This window comes from Moschus berezovskii, chromosome 5, assembly GCF_049115385.1.
Source record: "Moschus berezovskii isolate FMDL1 chromosome 5, NW_MosBer_1.0, whole genome shotgun sequence".
NCBI lineage: Eukaryota > Metazoa > Chordata > Mammalia > Artiodactyla > Moschidae > Moschus > Moschus berezovskii.
The window spans coordinates 44,171,191-44,198,584 of record NC_142464.1 but is presented as its reverse complement, the minus strand read 5'-3'; the positions used below and the strand labels follow the sequence as shown (position 1 = coordinate 44,198,584).

Sequence of the window (27,394 nt, the reverse complement as noted above, 5' to 3'; positions counted from 1 at the left end):
CAATGCCAAAGAATGCTCAAACTACAGCATAGTTGCATTCATCTTACGCTAGTAAAGTCATGCTCAAAAATTCTCCAAGCCAGGCTTCAGCAATACCTGAACTGTGAACTTCCAGATGTTCAAACTGGTTTTAGAAAAGGCAGAGGAACCAGAGATCAAATTGCCAACATCTGCTGAATCATGGAGAAAGCAAGAGAGTTCCAGAAAAACATCTATTTCTGCTTCATTGACTATGCCAAAGCCTTTGACTGTGTGGATCACAATAAACTGTGGAAAATTCTGAAAGAGATGGGAATACCAGACCACCTGACCTGCCTCTTGAGAAACCTGTATGCAGGTCAGGAAGCAACAGTTAGAACTGGTCATGGAACAACAGACTGGTTCCAAATAGGAAAAGGAGTACGTCAAGGCTGTATATTGTCACCCTGCTTGTTTAACTTATACGCAGAATACATCATGAGAAATGCTGGGCTGGAAGAAGCACAAGCTTGAATCAAGATTGCCAGGAAAAAGATCAATAACCTCAGATATACAGATGGCACCACCCTTATGGCAGAAAGTGAAGAGGAACTGAAAAGCTTCTTGATGAAAGTGAAAGAGGAGAGTGAAAAGGTTGGCTTGAAACTCAACATTCAGAAAACAAAGATCATGGCATCTGGTCCCATCGCTTCATGGGAAATAGATGGGGAAACAGTGGAAACAGTGTCAGACTTTATTTTTTCGGGGCACCAAAATCACTGCAGATGGTGATTGAAGCCATGAAATTAAAAGACGCTTACTCCTTGGAAGGAAAGTTATGACCAACCTAGACAGCATATTAAAAGGCAGAGATATTACTTTGCCAACAAAGGTCCGTCTAGCCAAGGCTGTGGTTTTTCCAGTAGTCATGTATGGATGTGAGAGTTGGACTATGAAGAAAACTGAGCACCGAAGAATTGATGCTTTTGAACTGTGGTGTTGGAGAAGACTCTTGAGAGTCCCTTGAACTGCAAGGGGGTCCAACCAGTCCATCCTAAAGATCAGTCCTGGGTGTTCATTGGAAGGGCTGATGCTAAAGCTGAAACTCCAATACTTTGGCCACCTCATGCGAAGAGTTGACTCACTGGAAAAGACTCTGATGCTGGGAGGGATTGGGGGTGGGAGGAGACGGGGACGACAGAGAATGAGATGGCTGGATGGCATCACCGACTCGATGGACATGCGTTTGAGTGAACTGCGGGAGTTGGTGATGGACAGGGAGGCCTGGCGTGCTGCAGTTCATGGGGTTGCAAAGAGTCGGACATGACTGAGCGACTGAACTGAACTGAACCCAGGAGTGGGATTGCTGTATCATATAGTAATTCTATTTTTAGTTTTCTGCGGGTCCTCCATTCTGTTTTCCATAGTGGCTGCACCAACTTCCATACTTACCAACAGTATAGGATGGTTCCCTTTTTTCCGCATCCTCTCCAGCATTTGTTATTTGTAGACTTTTTAATAATGACCATTCTGACCAGTGTGAAGTGGTGCCTCATTGTAGTTTTGATGTGCGTTTCTCTAATATGTGTGCTGTTGAGCGTCTTCATATGCCTACTGGCCATCTGTGTGTCTTCATTAGAGAAATTTCTATTAAGGTCTTCTGCCCATTTTCTCATTTAGTTGTTTGTTTTTTCATTGTTGAGTTGCCGAGCTCTTTGTTTACTTTGGAGGTAAGCCCATGTCAGTCACGTTGTCTATAGATATTTTCTCCCATCCATAGGTTGTCTTTTCCATTTTTATGATTCCCTTTGCTATGCAAAAGCTTGTAAGTTTGATTAGGTCCCATTTGTTTATTTTTGTTATTATTCGTATTACCTTGGGAGACTAGAGACTAGAAGTTTTATAACTTGGTGTCTTAAGTAAAACCAAAATTTCCAGAATCTAGATTTGGTGAATTCCAAAATCATCAGGTTCCTAGGCTTATGTTGGGGAATGGCTAGACATTATTGACCCTTTATTGTTGAAACCGCATGCATCTTTACTTGACAAGAATCAGCAGATTTTCTCATACTGTATGTCAAATAAGTGTGATTTCCCTAGATTCTACTTACCTTTCAGGAGGCTCCTTACAAATGGCATTTTTGTTAGGGTTTTAAGAAGCTAATGGGTTAACATTTTGAAGTGACTTTGCCAGCCAGTATTAACAAAAACCCAAGGTTCATAGTCTTATGAATAATCAGTCCATAATGTCCACATCCTACTTCACCAAGGCAAATTGAGTTCTTGCTACTTCTGTACCCAGTCCTTTCAGGATCTTCCCAAACTCTCTGATGTTCAATTTAATCTGGTCATACCCATATAAAGTGTTCAGTGTTGGGGCATTCAGAGAAGTTTACTTTGGGTCTAAGCATCCTTGGTCAAGAAACTGGCAACCAGGCAAATGATTAATTGTTCCTTGGTAGAATCTTTATGATTTTCCAGAGCTATATTATCCATACTTAGTATTATGCTCTATCCTTAGAAGGTGCCTAAAAGTTGAATACCTGTTTCTATTGTATATAAATTACTGTATTGTGCTATTTTGTTTGTTTACAGAATTCCTATGTGAATCTGAGGAGGAAAATTCCTACCTTGAATGAAGGCACTGTAAAGAGATGGATTGCTGATGTGGGGACTAAACAGTGGCAAAATACAAAAAGGTACAGCTTAAGTGTCTGTCTGCTCATATAGCTTTTTAAATCAGTGTTTTCCCAATTGATTTTGCACAGTACAAAGATATAAGATTTTGTGGTCCATTAGTAGTCTGTTTGGCTTCCCTAGTGGCTCAGCAGTAAAGAATCTTGCAATTTAGGAGACAAGAGTTTGATCCCTGGGTCAGTAAGATCCCTTGGAAAAGGAAATAGCAACTCACTCTAGTATTCTTGCCTGGGAAATTCCATGGACAGTGGAGCCTGGTGGACTACAGTCCATGAAATCACAAGAGTCGGACATGACTTAGTGACTAAATCATCACCCAGTGGTCTACTACTTGGTGATCTTCAGAGAAACAGAACCAGGAGAGGGTGTGTGTGTAGAGAGAGATTTTTAAGGAGTAAAAATTCCAGTATTCTTGCCTGAGAAATCGTATGGACCAAGGAGCCTGGCAGGCTATGGCCCGGGAGATCCCAAAGAGTTAGACATGACTGAGTGACTGAGCACACACACACTCAGTTGGCAAGTGCAAAATCTGTGAGGCAAGACTGCAGGCTGGAGGCCTAGGGAAGAACTGATATTACAGCTTGAGTCCCAAGGCAGTCTGAAGGCAGAATTTCCTCTTCCTTAAGAGACCTTAACACTTCCTCCTAAGACCTTTACAACTGAGTGGATAAGGCGCACCCCCATTATAGAGGGTAATCTGCTTTACTGAAACTCTTCTGATTTGAATGTTAATGTTGTCTAAAAAATAAGGCAATGGCAACCCACTCCAGTACTCTTGCCTGGAAAATCCCACGGACGGAGGAGCCTTTTGGGCTGCAGTCCATGGGGTCGCTAAGAGTCGGACACGACTGAGCGACTTCACTTTCACTTTTCACTTTCATGCATTGGAGAAGGAAATGGCAACCCACTCCTGTGTTCTTGCCTGGAGAATCCCAGGGACAGGGGAGCCTGTTGGGCTAACGTCTATGGGGTCGCACAGTGTTGGACACGACTGAAGCGACTTAGCAGCAGTAGCAGCAGCAGCAACATCTAGATTGGTGTTTGACCAATTCTCTGGCCAAGCTGATACATAACAATTAACCATCACAGCTAGCACGTAAGCTCCGTGAGGGCAGCTCTCTTTACTGTAGGACTTCTCTGGGCCTTTGATATGTTTGTGTAATTGTGACTCTGAGCAGGAAATATAGTCTGTAGTTTCCCAACCCTGCTTGACTTTGGAATCTCTTGTTTGTTGAACTCTTACTGCTGAGCATCTTAGGCAACCTTGTAAATAATAGAACTCCTACCATCGTTAAAGACTGTACTCATTTTTACAAGTGTTTCCTTTTAGAGATACTTTAGGTATTGCTTTATAATTCTGGAAAGTGCATCTTGACTTGCAAAGTCAAGAACAAATGGTCAAGAACTGTTTGTGCAGTTACTTCTAAGATGGAACTGGGCATACACCCCACCCTCTGTTTTGTTTCCATTTCAGTAGAATAGAAATAAATAGGGCTTGGAAGCTGGGTATGTTGGGAGTGTTCTATTTGTCTTAAAATACTGACCCTTGGTCAAGCCTTCCTCTCTTCCCCTATTGCTGCTCTGAATACGCATCTTTTTATTTCCATGTTTGCCTTTGAAATTTTGAGATTTCACAAATGAAGTAGACTTTCAGATGCACATGGCAGTATTGAAATAACTCAGAGATAGCAGGAGGAGTTTGAAGGACAATTATTATGCCTCTTGCTATAAGGAGACATACACTGATTTGTTTTAACCACTATCTTATTCCTAATATAGGGAAATAAGAGAGATATTTTCATCTCCTGCGTGTCTGACTGGAAGTTTTTTAAGGGAAAGGTAATATATATTATAATAAATTTAAAATTTTGTTAAAAACATTCTGTAAAGATAGTGTGGTTACTATGATTAATTTTTAATAATACTGTATTGTATATTTGAAAGTTGGCTAAGAGAATTGTGTCTCAGCTGGTAAAGAATCCACCTGCAATGCGGGAGACCTATATTCGATCCCTGGGTTGGGAAGATTCCCTGGAGACGGGACAGGCTATCCACTCCAGTATTCTGGCCTGGAGAATTCCATGCACTGTATAGTCCATGGGGTCACAAAGAGTCGGACACAACTGAGTGACTTTCCTTCCTTCCTTCCTTAAGAGAATGGATCTTAAAAGTTCTCATCACAAGGAAAAAATTTGTAACTGTGTAGTGATTGTTTCAGAAAATATGCTCTACATATATCAATGCACTATGTTGTACACACCTGAAACTAGTATAATGTTATGTGTCAGTTATGTCTTGTGTAGAAAACTGAAATAAATTATAAAGAAAAATTATAAAATTATATTTTTATTAAAGAAAATGGTTTGAGGGTAAAATAATATCTCATTTAAAAATTACCTTTTCCCCTACACAAGCACATATATGTTTGCTGTAGAAAATGTAAAAAAAAAAGACATGAAACAACAACAAAAGTGAAAATCAGCCAAAATTCAGCACTTACACATAATAGCTAGAGTTTGTATAAATATCTTTTTCTATGCAAACGTGTTCTTTTACAAAAAATGGTATTGTTTTATATATTTCTTTATACTTAATGTTTTGTCCGCTTTCTGTTTTATTCAATTTTTATAATAGTATTTCTCCATGACATCATTTTAATGGTTGCAAGGTATTTCATGGGAAGGGCATACCTTAATTTATTTATTTATTTATTTCTGGATACTTAGGTTTCTTTGACGGAGAAGGCAATGGCAAGCCACTCTAGTACTCTTGCCTGGAAAATCGCATGGACAGAGGAGCCTGGTGGGCTGCAGTCCATGGGGTCGCTATTAGTCGGACACGACTGAGCGACTTCACTTTCACTTTCACACATTGGAGAAGGAAATGGCAACCCACTCCAGTATTCTTGCCTGGAGAATCCCAGGGAAGGGGGAGCCTGGTGGGCTTCCGTCTGTGGGGTCACACAGAGTCGGACACGACTGAAGCAACTTAGCAGCAGCAGTGGCAGCAGCAGGTTTCTTTGAATTTTTAAGTATATGAAAAAATGACTTTGTATTTCTTTTCCTAAATATTGGTATAATATTTATTTAAAAGAATTTGTCTCTTTTCAGACACTAAATATATTATTTCACAAAGAATGTGTCTGTTTTTACATAATATATTCAGTCCAGTATAATTCTTGGGTTAAGATAGTCATTTCATTAGTAATTTTCTATTGGATTACTACACATTTGCTGCTCGGAGACCCCTTTGTGATTTCTGCTTCTGGTTCATGAAACTGGGAAACAAGAAAAACTTTTACCTTTTATCTTTGGCTGTTTTTTTTGTTTTTCTTTACTGGAAAATAAATATTTAATGATTTAAGGTAAGGCAGTATCTGATGTAAAGTCTGATAGCATATATATTGTTACTGCAGACGACATTTTTTGGCATTTTAGAAACAATCATATGTTATTGTAAAGGTGAGAAAAAATAATTTTATTAAAATGAAGCAAGCTTTAGAATAAACTTTTCATCTGGATAAATAATAAAATACTTAATTTTGAAGCATCTTTTCTCATTTACTTACTCATCTATCTTTCATTTATCTTCCTTCCACAGAATAGATGGAGAAATGGTATCTATTCATTTGGACTTAAATACAGCAAGGAACACCTTTAAGGAATTAACCCAAAAGGACTGGATTACTAACACGGTGGTATTCTTCAGATTGTTACTTGGAAAAAGAAAATACACTGAAACATTTTTATAAGAACTCAGAATTTCAGAAGAAATATCTTGTTTTCACATATTCTCTGAAGCCCTGTGGCTCACATAAGTTAAACTCCGATAGTATTCAGGAGTTTCCCCATATAGGGTGAAATAGATGATATAGTAGGAACATAGGTTACAGATAGTCAAAACAGTTTATCTGTACGCACACATGTTTACAGGTATATGCACAGACTCCCCTAGAGGGGATGTTTTCAACTCTGGCTTTAGGAAGATGATTAAAATACTTGCTGAGACAGTTACACCAGAGTAAGAGCAGCATATTATTTGCAATTATTTTACACTTAAGTATAGAAATGAGAACACCTTTTCTAATGTGACTGTCCCCCTCTCAAAGGGCTGTGTGGGTTCTTCTTCTGTGTTTTGTTTCATTGCTGTTCCTTTTCTGTAGATTCTAGAATGTTCTTACTCTTTCTGGGATTGTTGCTTCCTTGTTTCAGCACTGTTACTACTGTCTTTAGGCTTCCCATTTGGAGATGCTTCAGATATACTTCCTTTTTTAATGTAGCCTTTCCTAACATATAGCTTTTATTAATTTATTTCCCTGTTCTACTGTACTGATTGATCTAGGGGTGGTAGTATCTGTGTTCTTCCCTCCATCTGTTTCTCCCCGAGTCTCTGGTTCTTTTCTCTCCCCCACTTTCACTTCTCCTCTCTTTGCTTTTCCGTCCCTCCCCGATTTGGTCTTTCCTCCTGCTCCTGTGGCTCTCATTCTCTTTCCCTCTCCATGTCCACTCATTCTCTCCCTGCTCTCAGCTCCCTCACCTGCTCTCTTGCTCTGTCTTGTCACAGTCCACATTCTGTATCTTAGCTGCGAGTTCTCTCTCACACACACTCTCTTCTCTCAAGGGAAGATGGAAAATTTAATTATGTTAACTTTGGCAGAACCACAGCCCAGTTAGGAGTCTGAAGTAAAACGGATCCCTAATTAAGCACCTTTATCCAGGACTCTGCAGCACTTAGAAAGATCACCAAAAATAGGAAACCATTTCTGCATTTGTTAAGGGAAGAGGTTGGACCAGTTCATCACTAAGGCTAATATACTTTGGTTGTGCCAGAACAGTATCACATACAGTGCAAGCAGCATAACTGTGGAGCAGTCTCCCATTGTTTCAGACGAGACAGTTGGATCAAAAGACCTATGATGTTTCTTTCTATTTTGAGATTTCTGTGATACGAACTCACAGACTTGGCCGGCCTTCATTTATTCAGCAAACAATTGAATACTGCCATAAGGGCACTGTGGTGGGATTCCTGATGCTGATGAGAGAGACATGCTCCCCATTCTTAGAGGCTCTTAGTTCGTGAAGGGAGACAGATACCTTTGTGCAGATGTTGGTGTGAAGACTGGATGTGTTTGACACTCCACCGTCTTCCCTGCTGCCTAGCTTAGAACATAGTGGGTGTATAATAAACATTTTTTGGGTGAATGAATTCAGTCAATACTCAGGGCTGTGAATGGTTGGTTCTATTTAGAGTGCTCAGAACAAGGTGCCCGGGGGGAAGGGGGACTGTACCAGGTTCCTACAGGGGAAAGACATACCAGGCATTCAGGAAGGTGTGCACCAAGGCCTGAGATGTGAAACTGTAACTGGCTCCAGAGTTTTGCAGTGGTTCCAAGGGGCTGGGAGGCTTGGGGGCGTGTTGCTGAGCACAGAGGAAGAGGGAGGCATGGAAAGGGGTTAGAGTGCAGTAATCAGGGGTGCATGACTGTGAAGATGGAACCTAGTAGAGGGAGCCCGATATATTGTTTACAGTAGATAGTTATAAGAATTTGTACATTTAGACATACCATTTGCTAGTATCTCCTAATTCAGTGATTGAGTTTTGGAGTCAGAAAGAACCAGGAGAGATTCTTACTTAGCTCTGTGACCCTGAGCAAGTTAATTTCTCTGACATGCAGAGTTCTCATTTATAAATCGGGGATAATAATATCTATTATACAGAGAAATGACAACAGTATATGACCTTATATATGTGAATAGCACAATATCTGGCAAATAATAAGAACCCTGTAAACACTAGCTTTATCTTCTTAGTTGTCTTTTAGGCAAATTATTACTGTTAACTCAGCCCACATAACACATAATTACATTTGAATTTTTCTTCAACTTTTTTCTTCAAATTTCTTCAGATTTTTCTTCAACTTGCAGTCTGAATTGGGGAAATTGTAAGAATATTGGGAGAGAGAGAAACTAGAGTTTGGTGAAGAAAGTTTGATGAGACAGGTGATTCTGTGAGAAGAAAACAGGAAACCATGTTGATTTTCATTGTAGTTCCTTTTTGTTTGTTTTTGTTTTTTAATTTTTGTTTTACTTTGGGAGATTCTGGCATATTCTTCCTCTTTAATAAATGAGGTGTGATAGTGGAGCTGGAGGGAAGACTATGGAACTTATTAAGGGGCTGCCTTTTAATTCTGAGTCCATTGTGCATTTAGTACAATCTTGTACATGTGATTTCTTCTTGATCTCCTTCATAAATGCCAACATGGATGGGAAAATACTTGTCAAATACGTACTCCTAGGTACTTGGGAGGGTAGATGAGATGAATTGTAAACATGGGTTTTAGAAAGACGAAGTGATCTTTCCAATTTCACGGTGGAATGAAACTCCAGGTTCCACACTTTATTTTATTATAGTAACTGCACCCAGTTCCTGCTGTGTTTGACTTGTCTTTTCCCGGATCCTTTTTGACCACAGATAACCTCATGTCTCAGGGATAATCTGCTCAAAAATCTTCCATTTCATTCTCCACACAAAGAAGCTTTAGAAGTTTTCTTCCTTCTCCCAGAATGTCCTGTGATGCATGATAGTAACAACTGGGAGAGCCTGGTGGTTCCATTTGCAGAAGCTGTTTATAAAATGAATGACCAGATGTCAGGGGTTCTGGGTAAGATTGATGGTTTACACTTGAAAATACGTGACAATCTTCTCAGTGGAAACACATGCCTAGCAAAGTTACAGCAGAACTTAGGTAGATAACTGTAAACATATTCGTGTTTTTTAGTTTATGTTCTTAGCATATAAACATGCTGTAATCATTACTGTGGTCATCCAAAATGGATTGTTCTAGTCAGTTTTTAGTGATCTTGTAATGATACACGTGTGACTTGGTCATGAGGTCCTTTGGTGCCTACTTTTCATTAAGAAAAACTTCATTCCCAGACATCAAAAGACTAGTACAGTGAATCCCAGATACTCTCTGAGAGTCAGTAGCAGTTATGTTGTGTAAGCATCTCCCTCTTGATATACAGATTAAGTTTCATTTTTGTTGAACTATATGAAAGTAAATTGGAGACATTTACCCTTAATATTTGCATGCACATCGCGTAAAGATAGGAATCCTGTATTACCACGACTTTGTTACCACACCTAATAAGATTAGACATGATTCCACCGTATACGTAATATCTAGGCCATGTTTAGATTTCTGCACTTGTCTCAAAAAGTATTTTGCAGAATTTTTTTTAAGAAGAGCCTGGGTCAATTTTTCTGTACAGTGTTTCACATCTAGTTCTGTCTGATTGTGTACTCTTTTCCCTGTTTCTAGTACACTGGAAGTTAGGTCTAGGGCTTGATTAAACTTTGTTGAGGTCTTCGACACAATTAGCATATACAGCTCAGGGAAGCCCTTTCTTATGTTTTCTTAAGTCACATTGTAAGTGATGAAGCGGTTGTTTAAAGCAGTTTTCTTTTTCACAATGCTGAAAGATGGTTTTTAAGAGTTAAAAACTCATGCTCATAGTGAAAAAAGAGTCATCATCACAAATAGTTTTTTATCTGGTTTTTCATACTGTATGCTGTTTCACTGGGGCAAAAAATGTGACTAATTTTGTCTAGTTTTTTCCCCCTTCACAAATTAATTAGATCAGGTTTGTGGATCTGTTACTGTTAAGGCATTCTTTTTTTTGAGGACATTAAACTTTCATTTCAACTCATTTCTTTGAGGACATCTAAACTTTGAATTGCAGTTATATTTACTGAAAAGTTTATTACAAATGTGTTTTTATATTGATACCTGTGATATATATGAAAATACTGTTTTAGAAAATATTGACTTTTAGAAAAATTTTTACTACTTTAGAAAATATTGACTACTTTTTACCTTTAAGAATCCTAGAAACATTACGTACTAACAGTTATCTACCTTCGTATCTCTCAGAGGAATATTGGGCATCTCTGAAAGAGTCTGCTTTCATCAGTCTGGTCCAGATGTTTAAAAGAGCTGTCATTGCTCAACTGCACTATTGGACTGAAAGTTCTGAGAATAACTATCACATTAAAGCTCTCCTAGAAATGTTGAAAAAGCTGTATAGGGTAAGTGCTGATTTAGAAACCCGTACATCTTTATTTTGCAATAAGAATTTCCTTGATTTCACCTGGCTTGAATCTTAAGCAGACTCTTACAAAGCATGAAGTTGATATTGCTTTTTTAAAATGTTTTTTTGTGAATTCATGCATATAGAGTGTGTATAGTATCTATGTATAGTTTAAAGACAAGTAGTAAAACAGACATCGGTGTAACTGCCACCCATGTTAAAAAAGAAAACTTTAGGAATGCCTGTGTGTCTCTCACAGATTGTACTTTCTCACCTCCTGAAGGCAACCACGATCTTGGATTTTCAGTTACTTGTTCCCTTAACACTTCTTTATTGTTTTATAACTATATGTAACTTTAGACACTATGCTGTTTAATTTTGCTGTTTTCAAAAAATTAATATGAATAGAATACGCTGCTTACATAGTGTTTCATTTTATAGAATCATCCAGATTAATACATCTGTGTGTATTTCACTCATTTTCACTTCTGAGTTTATAGTATGTCTCTACCATAAATACCCATTCCAGTATTTTTTTTAATCCAGACAAAAATTATATGTACTTTATTTTTATTGATAAATTATGAACTACCATGAATATTTATCTTTTGTGAAACCAAACAACTTCAAAACAACAGCAGCAGCTTCAAAAAAACAGCAGCAGCTTCAAAACATAAAGCTAAAAGTACACAAAGAATACAGCCAATTTAAATTTTAATTACTAGGAAAACTTTAAAATACTTTTCAACTTTTAGTGTAACAAAAAAAGAGTGTTTCTTCGCATTTGTCAAGCAAAACATACAAACAGAAAAAGATAAAGCATTGTAGCTGCTGCTGCTGCTAAGTTACTTCTGTCGTGTCCAACTCTTAGCAACCCCATGGACTGAAGCCCACCAGGCCCCTCCGCCCGTGAGATTTTCCAGGCAAGAGTACTGGAGTGGAGTGCCATTGCCTTCTCCAAAAACATTGTAGAGTATAGTAAATAATTATAAAACAAAATTCCATGTCAAAAAACCCCAAAATACTGTCAGATTCTAATGTAACTTAAGACATGTTGAATTTTATATTCTAAAGATAGAACATATTTTTTGTTGCTTTGGCTTTTTAAATTTTAAATTTATTTTTTAATTGAAGGATAATTGCTTTACAGAATTGTGTTGGTTTGTGCCAAACATCAACGTGAATCAGCCATGGGTATACATATTCCCCTCCCATTCCAGTATTGATTGATATGTAGTCTGTTCTGTTTGCAATTCTATTTGGCGGGGAGAGGGTTTTTCTGTGAGAAAACACACTACTGTCAGCATTTTTGTGCATACCTCTTAGTGTCCATCACTAAGATATATGTATAGTAAAAAATATGTATTGTGTATCAAATGTTAGTTTTTAGTTTCCGTCCCTAATTCTGGAATTGATAGAATTGAATCATGTTGTTCTTTATTGGTAGTGACAGTCTTCCAAAGTGGTTGGACCAGTTTAAATCGTCTCCAGGAGATGATAAGAATTCTGTTGCCCCATGTCTGACTTTAAAATTTGGAAAATATTTTTAGTACCACATTGAAATGATGGCAAATTATGATTTTACTTGTTTTTCCCTGGTTCTATTGCATTAGAGCATATTTTCGTCTTTATAATTGTAGAACTTGTTTCCTTTTCTGTAAAATGCTTGTCCTTTTTCTCAGTTTAAATATGTTCAACTTCTTCCTATTGATTATAGGAGTACTTTTTATTTTGGATACAAGTTCTTTGTTATATGTGTTGCAAATATGAAGTCCCAGTTTGCAGCTTGTCTTGGTGGTTTTTGATGAACCCACAATCTTAATTTTAATGTAGATGATGCTGTCAATCCATTCCTTTATAATCTTTACTCCAACTGTTTTGTTTTAAACTTTTCTTTCACTTCAGAGTTTTAAACTATTCACCTTAATCAGGGATCAGCAGGGCTTCTTTTTGGAAGGGACCAGATGTTAATTATTTTAGGCATTTGTGAGATTTTATAAAGTAAGCAGAGGGCCTGATTTAGCCCTGAGTGCTGCTCCAGATAGTCTTCTAACAGAGATGATACCTGGGACCAGCGGGCGAATACAAACAGAGGCTCCTGTACCATATGTCTAATTATATAAAAGGTTAGAAAGCTAGCTAACAACCTGTTGAATGAAATAAAGTATAGTCTATCCTCCCATCTTGACAAATAAATCTTCCTGATGACAGGGAAGGGCTTCCGTGGTGGCTCAGATGGTAAAGAATCTGCCTGCAATGTGGGAGACCTGGTTTCAATCCCTGGGTTGGAAATATCCCCTGGAGGAGGGCATGCAGCCCACTCCAGTATTCTTGCCTGGAGAATCCCCATGGACAGCAGCCTGGTGGGCCACAGTCCATGGGGTTGCAGAGTCAGATGCTACTGAAGGGACTAAGCACAGTGTCAGAGGAGGCCAGATTTGAACTAAGAAATATCAGCTCCTTGCAGAGTTCTGCACTGAAAGCAGAGGTGCCGATGAACCCTCCCCCTGGCCCATCCCAGGGCCTGTGCCCTGCTTTTCCTACCTTGACTGTATCCCACACCAGGGGTGTCCCATGGCCGTGTGTGCACCTCTCACCCCGTCTCTGTTCTGTCCCCACCTTCTGCAGCAGCCCTGGTGCGCTGGAGCGTTGGGGCGTGCTCACCTGAGACTTCCACTCCCCAGAGAGCAAGTGGAGGGAGAGGCCTGTGCAGGTCCTGGGGCTCTTGGAGCCATTTGAGCAGGGACTTGAAGATCTTGGATTCTTGAGTTCAGTGTAGATGGGAATATGTGGGCTGCATAGACACAGCCCTTGACCCAGCATACCCCTTATGGGAAGGGGATTGGCTGGAGAAAGGCCAGAGCAAAGACCTTTAAATCAGAGACCCAGGGCAGATGTCAGTCTTGTCCAGGTCTAAAGGGAGTATTGCGGTTAGCTTTGCCTTTCACAGTTTGCTGTTTAAACCAATTGAAATTTTATTTTCATTATTTTCCATATGCAAACAATTGCCTAGCACCACTTAACTGATAGGTGATGTGAACTGTCATAAAACAAGTTTGTGTGTGTGAGATTCATTTCCAGTCTCTCTTCTGCACTGTTCGTCATTTTATATGGCTCTGTATTGTTTATATTTTTCTAAGAGAAATACTCCTACCTTGTTCTTAAAGTGAATCTTGGCTATTTTTGGCATTTGGCTCTTCCATATGAATTTCATTCATTTATTTATTTTTCAATATTTATTTGGTGGCATCAGATCTTAGTTGCAGCATGTGGTATCTAATTCCCAGAACAGGGATTAAAAGTAAGTAGAAGTTTATCATCATACCATCAATTCCTACTGTTAAATCATAGGTATACCTTATGCTCCTGAAAGTTTGGGGCTTTGGCGATGGGGTAATTGGATAGAACTAAATTCTGGTCATTAAAGTATCTTTAACTTGCTGTTTACTCTGATAATCTAATTTGTAGCCATTAAACAAAGTTGTCGTTATATATAAAACTTTCTCACATGTCATATTTTATTTAAGGTAAACCAGACTAAATGTCAGCTGCCTGAAAATATCTTTGAAATAAATGAACTCACACAGTGGCTTGATTTTTATGTAGATGCATATAGAAGGTCCTCCTGGAAAGCGGACTCAGTAAGTATGGCATATTTAAAGAGGGTATTGATCATTGGTAAGTTAATATAGGCACTTGTGCTATAACTTTGTACGAATTTCTAAAAATTCTTACACTCTGCAAAATTGCCCAATAGAAATAGCAGGGCTTATGGGAAAAACACGGCAGGCCCCTCAAAACTTACGCAGTTTTATAGCCAGAACTATGACAAAAAAGTGCCTGCTAGCTGAGGAGATTGCTTGGATCACATGGAGAGTGCCATAAGAAGATAAAAAATGCACAAAAACCTAAGGATAGAAATCTATCCACAGGCTAATTAGAGGACCAGTGGTACTGAGATAACAGATGGGCATGGAGCTTTTCTCTTAAGGTGGGCATAGGAGGCAGGTGACTCACCAGGGGCCAACAGTACAAGGTTGTAACTTTGGTGAGGGTTCCCTGGGTGTTAGTAGTCCTTTTGTATTAACATAAAGCTAAAGAGCTCTAGCTGCCAGTTTAGCAGCTAATCTGTTTTTTCTCCTTTTCTCTGAAGATTCTCATCGTCCTTTGCCTGGCAAAAATCAGGTCTGAGCTAACCAGTTTTCTATATTTTATCACTCCCCTATTTACTAAATACATGTGAACTAATTCACATTTCATAAGTAAAGGCAGGAGCAGAACAGACTTTTTGGGAAAGTATCTGGAGTTCATAATTAATGGTGAAATTAAATGAGCACTGAAAATACTAGGTTTATGTACCTTTCATTGATACATAAAACATTTTCTTAGAATTTTGTATATCCTAGCACCACTGGCCAACATTTTGGATTCCTTTGGCTAAAAGTACTGAGACCTGAAACCATCAGGGGTTTAAGGCTAAGAAGTAAGGTGTAAGATTTCTCTGTCCTTTCATTTATCAAAATTGTTGTCATTTCCATTTTTAGGACATTTCAGTAGACATCCAGTGTCCTGTCATATTCAGTCGTTTTCCATTTATCTTTAATATTCTGTCGAAAATAAAACTACTGTATGCAGACTCACTTTTAAAAATACAGGTATGCATGCTTATTTCTTTGTCTTTGTTAGCAAATCAAAGGATGAGTATTTTTTTCAGTGCACAATAGCTGGGTGATGAGGGAGCCACCCAGTAGTGAAACCAGTGGTAGTCATAGCGTTCAGGGAGCTTATACTATAATAAAGAAGGCAAGAGAGACTGTCATAATTTAGGTTGGGTTGGCCTTGAGGCATGTGAGGGCCTTAGTAGTAAAGGATAGAGCTTGGGCCTAGTTATAGGGCTTTTACCTTGAGAATAGCGCCAGCAGCCTTCTGAATGGTGCTCAGAGAGGCATAGCAGATGTGGACTTGATTGGGACTAGCAATATATGTAGGAAGTTCCAGTCTCATGGGAAAACATAGTAGTGGGAATAGAAATGATGGAGGAGTCTTGAAATTCAGACTCAAATAAATGACCGCGTGTGCTAAGTCACTTCAGTCATGTCCAACTCTTTGTGACCCTGTGGATTGTAATCTGCCAGGCTCCTCTCTCCATGGGATTCTCCAGGTGAGAATACTGGAGTGGGTCACCATTTCCTACTCCAGGGGATCTTCCCAACCCAGGGATTGAACCTGCATCTCCTGCATTGGCAGGCGGGTTCTTTACCTCTGGGCCACAGTCAGACAGAACAAATAAACCGCTAGTACTCTGTGATTGTGCCATAATAAAAGTTTATAAAAAGTGTTTACTTTTCACATGTACTTACTGTCATCAACTGACTTGGTTCTGTTTGTCAGCATATCCAGCAAAGTGGTTTTGAACTTAAATTGAATAATTGAGAAAGCCTCAGAAAATGTACTTCATTGCATTTTTTATAAGGGCTAAATTTGTTAATATAGGTAAAGCGTTTAGAACAATGCTTTGCACAAAGTGCCCAAAAGTGTAGCTTTTACCCTTGTATATGCATCTGTATATGTATATGCGCCTGTATATGTATTTGCATGAATAATATTCAAATACATATGTCAAAACTAGATACTTTCACGTAATACAGTTACCATAAAAAAACAAAAGAGGAAACTGATGTAAGAGTTCCAAGTAAGATCATTGATGAAATATTTTAAAAGGATATTGGAAGGAAAAAAGATAAAAGAATTTTATTTTGCTTCAACTCTAACTCTTCTCTCTTGATTTTAAACAAGTTTCCAGTAATTATTTTATGGAACTGGCATTTGCTTCCTCTATGTTTTGCAAAGAGACATAGACGTTATCCCACATTGTCATTTGGTTCCAAATGGACAGTCTGCATGTCAGTCTGTGAGTCTGTCTGTCTGTCTCATGTTAACTTCCTAGATTATCTGTCCCCTAAAATCAGTCTGAATTTTCCCCCTACAAAAGGATATCTTTAGAGAGGTCTGTCATCCTCCAGCTGGCTTCTCTTCTAAATGTCTGAACTTCTCATCCTGATGAGAGTATTAGGTTTCAGCTTACTACTTCAGGCTCCTTAGGCTAAAGACTGATGGTCTTTAGCTTGGTCACTGAAGTGTTCATATTTGTGTTTACCGCAGGGGTCCCCAACCCCCAGGCTGCAGACCAATACTGGCCTGTGGTCTGTTAGGAACCAGGCTGCACAGCGCAGCAGGTGAGCAGCTGGCAAGCAAGGGAAGCTTTATCTAGCATTTCCCGTCACTCACATTACTGCCTGAGCCATCACCCCCACTGCTGGTCTGTGGAAAAATTGTTTTCCATGAAACTGGTTCATGGTGCCAGAAAGGTTAAGGACCACTGGTTTACATGGTACAGTGGTCCAGAGGAGCGTACAGTTGGTCACGTTCCTGCTCACCCAAGTTGACCCCACAGCTTTTCATTCCCTATGGCTCATGTATCTTTTGCTCTCAGAGGTAAATGCTGAATATATAGCCTGTCTTCAGTGGTGTATAGGCTTCCCTGATAGCTCAGTTGGTAAAGAATCCACCTGCAGTGCAGGAGACCTCGTTCAATTCCTGGGTCAGGAAGATCCCCTGGAGAAGGGATAGGCTACCCACTCCAGTATTCTTGGGCTTCCCTTGTGGCTCAGCTGGTAAAGAATCTGCCTGCAATGTGGGAGATCTGGGTTCGATCCCTGAGTTGGGAATGTCCACTGTGCTGGGAGCCAGCACGCAAGATCCCACCCATGACAAGGTCATGAGGACAAGACCTGACAAGCAAGGCAGATCAGGACTTCAGGGATTTCAAAAAGCTGCCCCGGTGCCCACCTTAAAGATGATTATCTGTCTTTCTGATGCTTATCTTTCTGACTGCTCCTTAATTTCTGTGACACAGGCAGAAGGCCTTCCCCCATCTCTTTCCAAATAAAATCAACTTGTTTATGCCCTTGGCACTAATGCACGTGACTGCTCACAACACCTTAATCATAAATAGCATAAAGAACCTGATCACACAAAAAGCCCTAATAGACGCAGAGCCCTTCGGGGGGTGAAGAAGCCCTATTAGAAAATGTGAAAAATATTATTCTAGAAGTTGTTATTTAATCAACGTTTGCTAGCTGTGTTTTCGCTCTTGATCTAGAAATTATTGTTACTATAGTTAGAATTTAGAATAATAAGAGTTTAGCCCTAGTGTAGAAACCATAAGACAATCGTAAATATTTAACCAGGAATGCAAGGCAGAGGCTGCCTCACTGGAGCCGCAGAGTCTGTGTAGTAGCTAAAAAGAACTGACCATTGTGTTAAATTCAACCTGTTGAACTTTTATAACTTTTCTGTTTTCTGTTCAGCACAAGGCAAGTGGAAAAATAAGAATAGCTTACAAAAAACAGCTTTGCATTCACCTAGCGTGTAAGAAAAGGTCATGAGATGTTAATAGGCCTCAAGGCCAGAAGATAATGTATTAATATCTACTATAAAAAAGACTCTAGTAAACAGAGAAGTATGCGGAAAGCATTCTGGTTTTGTAAAGGGCAAACTGATATAATGTTAAGCTGACTTTGTTCATTCCCCTTTAGAATTATACTAGTTTAGGGTATATAAACACTGATATAGAAAGAATAAATTAGTCTTGATTCAGCACTCAACCAAGACTCGACTTGCTTTGTTTTCTTCCTTTTCTCGCTGACACCGCTCATCCTGAGGGTATCCCTGGACCCTACCGAAGCTGGACTTCGGTACCCCTGGAGAAGGGAAAGGCTAACCACTCCAGTATTGTGGCCTGGAGAATTCCGTGGACTGTATAGTCATGTGGTGTATATAGTCAGTGGAGTATATAGAGCTCTTATCCTAAGTGTTTGTGATATGTGCTTTATAATTAACTGAGTTGGTTTATTCCACTTTGAAAATTTCTACTTAGAGTCAATGGTGAAATGAAATGAAACATTTTTCTTTTCCCAGGAGAAGAAATTTCGAGCTTGTATGAGGTTGGCTGGCATTGTGGACCAAGAAGGGTCTACATTATCTTTACTGCCCACCTTTAATCTGATAGTCAGAAGGAGTCACTTGATTGAGGATGTTTTTAATCAGCTAAATCAATTTGAAAATGAAGATCTCAGGAGGGAGTTAATGGTAAAGTATAATTCTTAATATTTTTGCTGCTGAGAGAAGGAAAACGTAAAAGAACGTAACAATTGGCCTTACAGAGAGGGAATTACCTCCCTTTTACGCTGGAATTGTCTGTATTGCAGTTCCCCTAATTTTCCACAGTTACCTGTGAATTCCAGGTGAGAAGCTGCCATTGTTCTCTGGCTAAGGGGCAGCAGCTGAAATGGTTGTCCTCTCCAGTACTGGCCCTAAGATATTCAGTTCCCTTTTGAGGCCTGACCAAGCCTGGCTGGTCATCACCTTTTAAAGGTTCCAGTGAGATGGGATTGACACAGAGGAGAATTGAGAGTTTGTTTCTGCTCTCCTGCAAGAACCCAGATTGCTTTGTTGAAGAGAGAACAGTCTCTTCATTGATGACATAGTTTTCTGAGGTTATAATTGTAGGTATCACCATGTCCTGAACAGTCATTAATGATCCTTGGGTTAGTTACCGTGTAACTTGTCTTATTGATAGATACTTGACATAGAATAATAATGATTAGAACATCTAATGAATGTTTTCCTTATGCCAGGAACTATTAAAAAGCTTTATACCTACTTGTGTAACACTTTCAACCACACTGTGTAGAAGGTTCTGTTTTTTCTTCCTGTTACAGATGGAAAAACTGAGGTACAGACTATTAGATAACTTATCCCAGAGTGAAACACCCGATAAGTATCAGAGCCAGGATTTGAGCCCAACCATCAGGTTCTAGGGGCTTCTTTGGTGACTCAGACGGTAAAGAATCTGCCTGCAATGCAGGAGACCTGGGTTTGATCCCTGGGTCGGGAAGATTTCCTGGAAAAGGGAATGGCTACCCACTCCAGTATTCTTGCCTAGAGAATTCCATGGACAGAGACTACAGTCCATGGGGTCTCAAAGAGTCAAACAAGACTAACACACACAAATGCACATCAGGCTCTAGACTTTCCACTTAATCAAAACAAGTAAAGATTTTCCTGATAATATTTATTAGAATGGTTTGATGGGAGATGTTAATTTATCACTTGTTCCACTCAGATTAAAGAATGATTGACTTGACCAAAGCTCAATATACTGTTTTAAAAGTGTGGAGTTTGCAGTTAGACCTGGCATTTCTAAATATTTTTGCACATAGATAATGTTTAAAAACCTGGTAAATTCATTATATGATTCTAACCTGTATCAGCTAGCCAGTCCACTCAGTTATTTTAATTTTCATTCATCCATTTTTTAAATTTAGGTAACATTTGATAAGTAGCTATTATTTTCCAGACTCTGTGAGGGATTTTACTTGTGTTATCCCATTTCATCTTTCTGATGATCTTGTGGGAAAATAGGCTTTGTGAGATTAAGGAGCTTGCCCATATAAAGGGGCAGGGTAAGAGAACTTCAGGAACTGCATAGAACTGCAGGAATCTTTGGTATTAAAGCAACATGAAAAAGAAGAGAGAAATAAAAACTTAATAGTGCTTAAGAGAAAGCAAGGGAAAAAAAAGAGTGTGAAGAAAAGGAGGTGTTTCAGAAGTGTAAAATGAGTTTGGTGAAATCAAGATGAGACAAGAAACTCAGGTCCTTAGAATTGGGAATTCATGGGCTGTTAGGCCTCTTGGAGAGAAGCACTTAAGTAGAGAAACATTTTTAGAAGTTGCTGTACATTAATCTCCGAATATTTGGGTCTACAAATAATTATTAAATGAGATTTAATACATAGCAATACAGAGCTCTGGAAGTGATGCATTATTTCCTCTGTATTTTTAGGTTTCATTTAGTGGAGAAATTGGATATAATTTTGGAGGAGTCAGGGCAGAGTTTTTCTACTGTCTCTTTCAAGAAATGACCCGGCCAGAATATGGAATGTTCACATATCCTGAAGAGGCTTCCTACATGTGGTTTCCTGTCAGGGTAAGTCCTCTTTTCTTGGCGTAGGTATTTCTTGAGAGAAAAGGTGTGGGGATATAGCATAGAAATTTAGGTTGTCTAGACTGTTTTATTTTAGGAGAAGAATTATTGCTATAATTATGGAGATAAATTTTAATTCTAAAAGGTGATACATATTTTTTTAAACTGGGGTCCTCTTCCCCCAGATTCTCAAGTCCACACAGGAGAACTTCAATATATATTTTTGACCATTTATAGAATGTATAGGTAAAAACGAGCCCTTCTTTCTTAGGCATTCATTCTTTTAGTTCTTTTTATTCAATGAATTTAAAGACAAAGGCTATGATTATTGGAGTGAGTTGCCCTCAGGGGATATTCCTGACCCAGGGATCCAACTCAGGTCTCCCGCATTGCAGCCAGACTCTTTACCATCTGAGCCACCATGGAATCCCATTAGCACCCCTATAAGTAGGAAATGATAGCCCAGTCCAATATTCTTGCCTTCCATGGACAGAGGAACTTGGCAGGCTACAGTCCAGGGGTTTACAGAGTCAGACATGACTGATTGACTGACTGAGCACACACACATGCAGTTAAGATCTGGGCTTCTCTGGTGGCTCAGTGGTAAAGAATCCACCTGCCAAGCAGAAGACTCGGGTTCAATCCCTAGGTTGGGAAGATCCCCTGAAGAAGGAAATGGTAAACCACTCCAATATTCTCGCCTAGGAAATCCCATGGACAGAAGAGCCTGGCAGGAATCAGATTAGAGTTGGACATGACTTTGAGATTAAACCACCACCACCAATTAAGAACCTACTACCTTAGCAAATTTGATGATTATAATGCAGTATTGTTGCAGGTACCTAGTTTCTCATATGATAAAGAATCTGCCTGCAATGCGGGACACCCGGGTTCATTTCCTGGGTAGGGAAGATCCTCTGGAGAAGGAAATGACAACCCATTCCAGTATTCTTTCCTGGGAAATCCCATGAACAGAGGAGCCTGGCGGACTGTACAGTCCATGGGGTCACAAAGAATTGGACATGACTTAGTGATTAAACAGCACAGTATTGTTATCTGTACTCACTATAGTTTGCATTTGATCTCTAGGATTTATTTGCTACTCATTGCAGTTTTCTCCGCTTAAACAACATCTCTTCTATCCCCTCACCCCCATCCTGTTAAAGCTTTTAGTAACCAAAACTGTGGCAGAGATTTAAATTGACTTGGTGATTGAGTATAAAACCTAAATATTCTTATCTTCAAGATTTTTGGTTTTAATTTTTGATTTGATTTTGATTTTAAAAGGGTAAAAAAGTTCACTTAATGTAAATATTCCATTGTACTGGTAAAAATTTATAATACATTAAGTTTTTTTTCTCCTTTCAGCCTAAATTTGAAAATAAGAGTTATTTCTTCTTTGGTCTTCTATGTGGACTTTCTCTATTCAACTGTAATGTTGCCGATATCCCTTTTCCACTGGCTCTGTTTAAGAAACTTTTGGACCAAACGCCATCACTAGAAGACTTGAAAGAACTCAGTCCTGTTTTGGGAAAGTAAGTTAACATAGTTCTTTTTTCAGATATATTTATGTATCTTAAATATATTTATATTATAGTATGATTGGACTGCAAGGAGATCCAACCAGTCCATCCTAAAGGAGATTAGTCCTGGGTGTGCATTGGAAAGACTGATGTTGAAGCTGAAACTCCAGTACTTTGGCCACCTGATGGGAAGAGCTGACTCACTTTAAAAGACCGTGATGCTGAGAAAGATTGAGGGCGGGAGGAGAAGGGGATGACAGAGGATGAGATGGTTGGATGGCATCACCGACTCAATGGACATGAGTTTGGGTAAACTCTGGGAGTTGGTGATGGACAGGGAGACCTGGCGTGCTGCGGTTCATGGGGTCGCAAAGAGTCGGACACAACTGAGCGACTGAACTGATGATTGCCATTGTAGAGATAATTAGAAGCTCTATCTCATCTCATAATTATATTTAGATAAATATTTAAACATATACACATTCCAGTAGTATTTTTATGTTCGATTGTAGCATTCTAGGTACCTTAAACTGATTTTAACTTAGGCAAGAATTGTTAGGTGATAATTTAACTTTCTAAACAGTTAAGAAAAGTTGAATTTTATATAGTTAGTCCTCGCTGTGCTGTGCTCAGATGCTCAGTTGCTCAGTCGTGTCCTACTCTTTGCACCTCTGTGACTGAAGTCTGCCAGGCTCCTCTGTCCATGGGTTTCTCCAAGCAAGAATACTGGAGCGAGGTGCCATTTTCTCCTCCAGGGGCTCTTCTTGACCCAGGGATTGAACCCAAGTCTGTTACGTCTCCTGCATTGGCAGGTGGATACTTTACCACTAGCGCTACTTGGGAAGTACCCATAGTTAGCCCTTACTGCTTATATTAACCTTTAGACCTTATTTGTACAGAAACAGCCATGGCAGAGCACAAGTACACCTTGGTGCACAACCTGCAAGTGATGTTTATTTTAATAGTTGTTTCATGTCATTACCTTTAAAAGGAAAATTTATTTCTAAGTTAAAAGGTGAGCCACTACCTCACAAAGCATATTGGTAACATATGATAGAGTTACACTGCTGTGTAGTGTTCCTGTATATCCATTAGAAAAGCTGATAGAGTATATAAGAAAGCAACCTACAAAGGAAGCAATAGAAATGGCTCATAAATTGAGATGATTGGTTTCAGACTTCACTGGTGGTCTAATGGTTAAAACTCCACGTTTCCAATGCAGAGGGGTGCTGGTTTGATCCCTGGTCCAGGAACTAAGATCCCATGTGCTGTGCGGTATGTCTAAAAATTTTTTTAAAAAGATAATCAGTCTCCCTAGTGACCATAGAATTTGTATTAAAATGAGAGGCTAATGTGATTTCACATTGGCAGAGTTTGGAAATACTGATGCTATATAGTATCAGCAAGGATTTGGGGAAAGGTTCACTCTGATTTTGGTAATTGTTAGTGGAAGTGTAAAGTGGTAACTCCTTTTCAGAGAATACTGTGGCAGTAGTCCCCCTTTGTCTGCAGGAGATGCATTCCAGGCCCCCAAATGATGCTTGCGACCATGGGTAGTGTACACACATATACATGTAGATACACACACACACTGTGTTTTTCCTCTACATATGTGTTTTTTCATATACATACCTTTTACTTATGATAAAAAATTTGTAAATTTGGCACACTATGATAGCAGCAATAACAAATAAATAGGACCACTGTAACAATATCCCTTCATGGATCACAGCCTTGTGGCAAAGAGGCTTGTATAACTCAGTGAAGCCGATGAGCCATGCCGTGCAGGGCCACCTAAGATGGATGGGTCATCGTGGAGAGTCCTGACAAAATGTGGTCCACTGGAGGAGGGAATGGCAAATCACTCCAGTATTCCTGCTGTGAGAATCCCCATGAACAGTATTAAAAGGCAAAGTTACGGCACTGGAAGATGAGCCCCCCAGATTGGAAGGTGTCCAGTATGCTACTGGAGAAGAATTACTGAAAGTTACTAAAAGCTGCAGAAAGAATGAAGAGGCTGAGCCAAAGCAGAAACAACTCTCAGTTGTGGATGTGTCTGGTGGTGAAATTAAAGTCTAATGCTGTAAGGAACAGTATTGCACAGGAACCTGGAATGTTAGGTCCATGAATCAACGTAAATGGGACGTGGTCAAGCAGGAGATGGCAAGAGTGAACATCAGCATCTTAGGAATCAGTGAACTAAATGGATGGTAATGGGTGAGTTTACTTAGATGACCATTATATCTGTTACTGTGGGGAAGAATCTCTTAGAAGAAATGAAGTGGCCCTCATGGTCAACAAGAGTCTGAAATGAGGTACTTGGGTGCAGTCTCAAAAATGACAGAATGATCTCAATTCTTTTCCAAAGCAAACCATTCAATATCACAGTATTCCAAGTCTATGCCCTAACTGCTTATGCCGAGAAAGTTAAAGTTGACCAGTTCTATGAAGACCTACAAGACCTTCTAGAACTAACATCAAAAAAAGATATCATTTTCATCATAGAGGATTGGAATGCAGAGATAGGACGTCAGGAGAGACCTGGAATAACAGGAAAGTTTGACCTTGGAGTGCAAAATGATGCAGGGCAAAGGCTATTAGAGTTTTGTTAGAACACCCTGGTTATAGCAAACATTCTTTTCCAACAGTGTAAGAGATGACTTTACACATTGATATCACCAGATGGTCAATACTAAAATAGATTGATTATATTCTTTGCAGCTGAAGATTGAGAAGCTTTTATATACAGTCAGCAAAAACAAGACCTAGAGCTGACTGTAGCTCAGATCATCAGCTCATGATTACAAAAAATTCAGGCTTAAATTGAAGAAAGTAGGGAAAATGACTAGGCCATTCAGGTATGACCTAAATCAAATCCCTTAAGATTATAGAGTGGAGGTGATGAATAGATTGAAGGGATTAGATCTGGTAGACAGAGTACCTGAATAATCATGGAAAGAGGTTTGTAACATTGTATAAGAGGCAGTGACCAAAACCATTCCAAAGAAATAGAATTGCAAAAAGGCAGAATGGTTGTCTGAGGAAGATTTAGAAATAGCTGAGGAAAGAAGAGAAATGAAAAGCAAGGGAGAAAGGGAAAATGTGCTCAACTGAATGCAGAGTTCCAGAGAATAGTAAGGAGAGGTAAGAAGACCTTTAAAAAAAAAAAAGTAGAGGAAATCAACAGAATGGGAAAGATTAGAGATCTCTTCAAGAAGATTGGAGATGCCAAGGAATATTTCATGCAAGGATGGGGGATGGGCCCAATAAAGGACAGAAATGGTAAGGAGCTCACAGAAGCAGAAGAGATTAAGAAGAGGTGGCAAGAATATACAGAAGAACTGTACAAAAAAGGTCTTAACGACCTGGATAACAATGATGGTGTGGTCACTTACCTAGAGCCAGACATTTTGGAGTGTGAACTCAAGTGGTCCTTAGGAAGCATTACTATGAGCAAAGCTAGAGGAGGTGATAGAATCCCAGCTGAGCTATTTCACATCCTAAAAGATGATGATGTTATAGTGCTACACTCAATATGTTAGTAAATTTTGAACTCAGCAGTGGCCACAGGACTGGAAAAGATCAGTTTTAATTCCAGTCCCAAAGAAGGGCAATACCAAAGAATGTTCAAACTGCTGTGCAGTTGTACATTTCACATGCTAGTAGAGTTATGCTCAAAATTGTTCAAGCTAGGATTTAGCACTCTGTGAATTGAGAACTTCCAGATGTACAAGCTGGGTTTAGAAAAAGCAGAGGAACCAGAGATCAAATTGCCAACATTCATTGGATCATAGAGAAAGCAAGGGAATTCAGAGAAATGTCTGTCTCCGTTTCATTGACTATGCTAAAGCCTTGGACTTTGTGGATCATAACAAACTGTGGGAAACCCTTAAAGAGATGGGAATACCACACCACCTTACCTGTCTCCCAAGAAACCTGTATGCAGGCTAAGAAGCAACAGTTAGAATAGGACATACAACAACTAACTAGTTCATAATTAGGAATATGACAAGGCTGTATATTGTCAACCTGTTTATTTCACTTATATGCAGAGTACATCATGTGAAATGCCAGGCTAGATGAATTACAGGCTGGAATCAAGATTGTTGGGATAAATATCAACAACCTCATATATATATACATATGATACCACTTTAATAACAGAAAGTGAAAAGGAACTAAAGAACCTCTTGATGGGGTGAAAAAGCTGACTTAAAACTCAGCATTCAAAAATGAAAATCATGGTATCTGGTCCCATCACTTCATGGCAAATAAAAGGAGGAAAAGTGGAAGCAGTGACAGATTTCATTTTCTTGGGCTCCAAAATCACTGTAGATGGTGACTGCAGCCATGAAATTAAAAGACACTTGCTCCTTGGAAGAAAAGCTATGACAGACTTTGACAGCATATTAAAAAGCAGAGACATCACTTTGCTGACAAAGGTCTGTATAGTCAAAGCTATGTTTTTTTCAGTAGTCATGTATGAAGGTGAGAGTTGGAGCATAAAGAAGGCTAAGCACCGAAGAACTGATGCTTTTGAATTATGGTGCTAGAGACTCTTGAATGTCCCTTGGACTGCAAGGAGATCAAACCAGTCAGTCTTAAAGGAAATCAACCCTGTATATTCATTGGAAGGACTGACGCTGAAGCTGAAACTCCAATACTTGGGCCACCTGATGCGAAGAACTGACTCATTGGAAAAGACCGTTATGCTGGGAAAGATTGAAGGTGGGAGGAGAAGGGGATGACAGAGGATGAGATGGTTGGATGGCATCATGAACTCAGTGGACATGAATTTGAGCAAACTGTGGGAGATAGTAAAGGACAAGGAAGCCTGGTGTGCTGCAGTCCATAGGGTCGCAAAGAGTCACACATGACTTAGCAAGTGAACAGCAGCAACTGTAATAAAAATTACATGAATGTGGAATGCAGTCTTCCTATCTTTCAAAATATCTTATGTGCAAATCTAATGCCTTTTCCATCCTAACTAGCTTTATCATGCACTGTGGCCACAACTCTGCAGTTTGAGGTGTAACAGCAAAACCTGTATGTTCCTTTGTCCTTCTTCACAGTTTCCC

At 39.3% G+C, this 27,394-nt stretch overlaps 2 protein-coding genes across 3 annotated transcripts in view; one reads left to right on the top strand and one right to left on the bottom strand.

Annotated features, from left to right (window-relative positions):
- The window catches only part of PYURF (PIGY upstream open reading frame), a 59,158-nt gene that overhangs the window by 13,804 nt on the left and 17,960 nt on the right, over positions 1-27,394 (bottom strand). The window lies entirely within an intron of this gene.
- HERC5 (HECT and RLD domain containing E3 ubiquitin protein ligase 5) overlaps positions 1-27,394 on the top strand; it is a 50,988-nt gene that overhangs the window by 12,165 nt on the left and 11,429 nt on the right. The window contains exons 9-18 of one of the 2 annotated variants that reach the window (XM_055434108.2): positions 2,554-2,657; positions 4,435-4,494; positions 6,256-6,349; positions 9,127-9,316; positions 10,589-10,743; positions 14,273-14,386; positions 15,290-15,400; positions 18,726-18,896; positions 20,653-20,796; positions 22,162-22,328. In XM_055434108.2, the coding sequence (XP_055290083.1) occupies positions 2,554-2,657; positions 4,435-4,494; positions 6,256-6,349; positions 9,127-9,316; positions 10,589-10,743; positions 14,273-14,386; positions 15,290-15,400; positions 18,726-18,896; positions 20,653-20,796; positions 22,162-22,328 (1,310 nt within the window). The remainder of the gene's footprint in view (positions 1-2,553; positions 2,658-4,434; positions 4,495-6,255; positions 6,350-9,126; positions 9,317-10,588; positions 10,744-14,272; positions 14,387-15,289; positions 15,401-18,725; positions 18,897-20,652; positions 20,797-22,161; positions 22,329-27,394) is intronic. The other variant, XM_055434109.2, reaches the window with a different exon arrangement.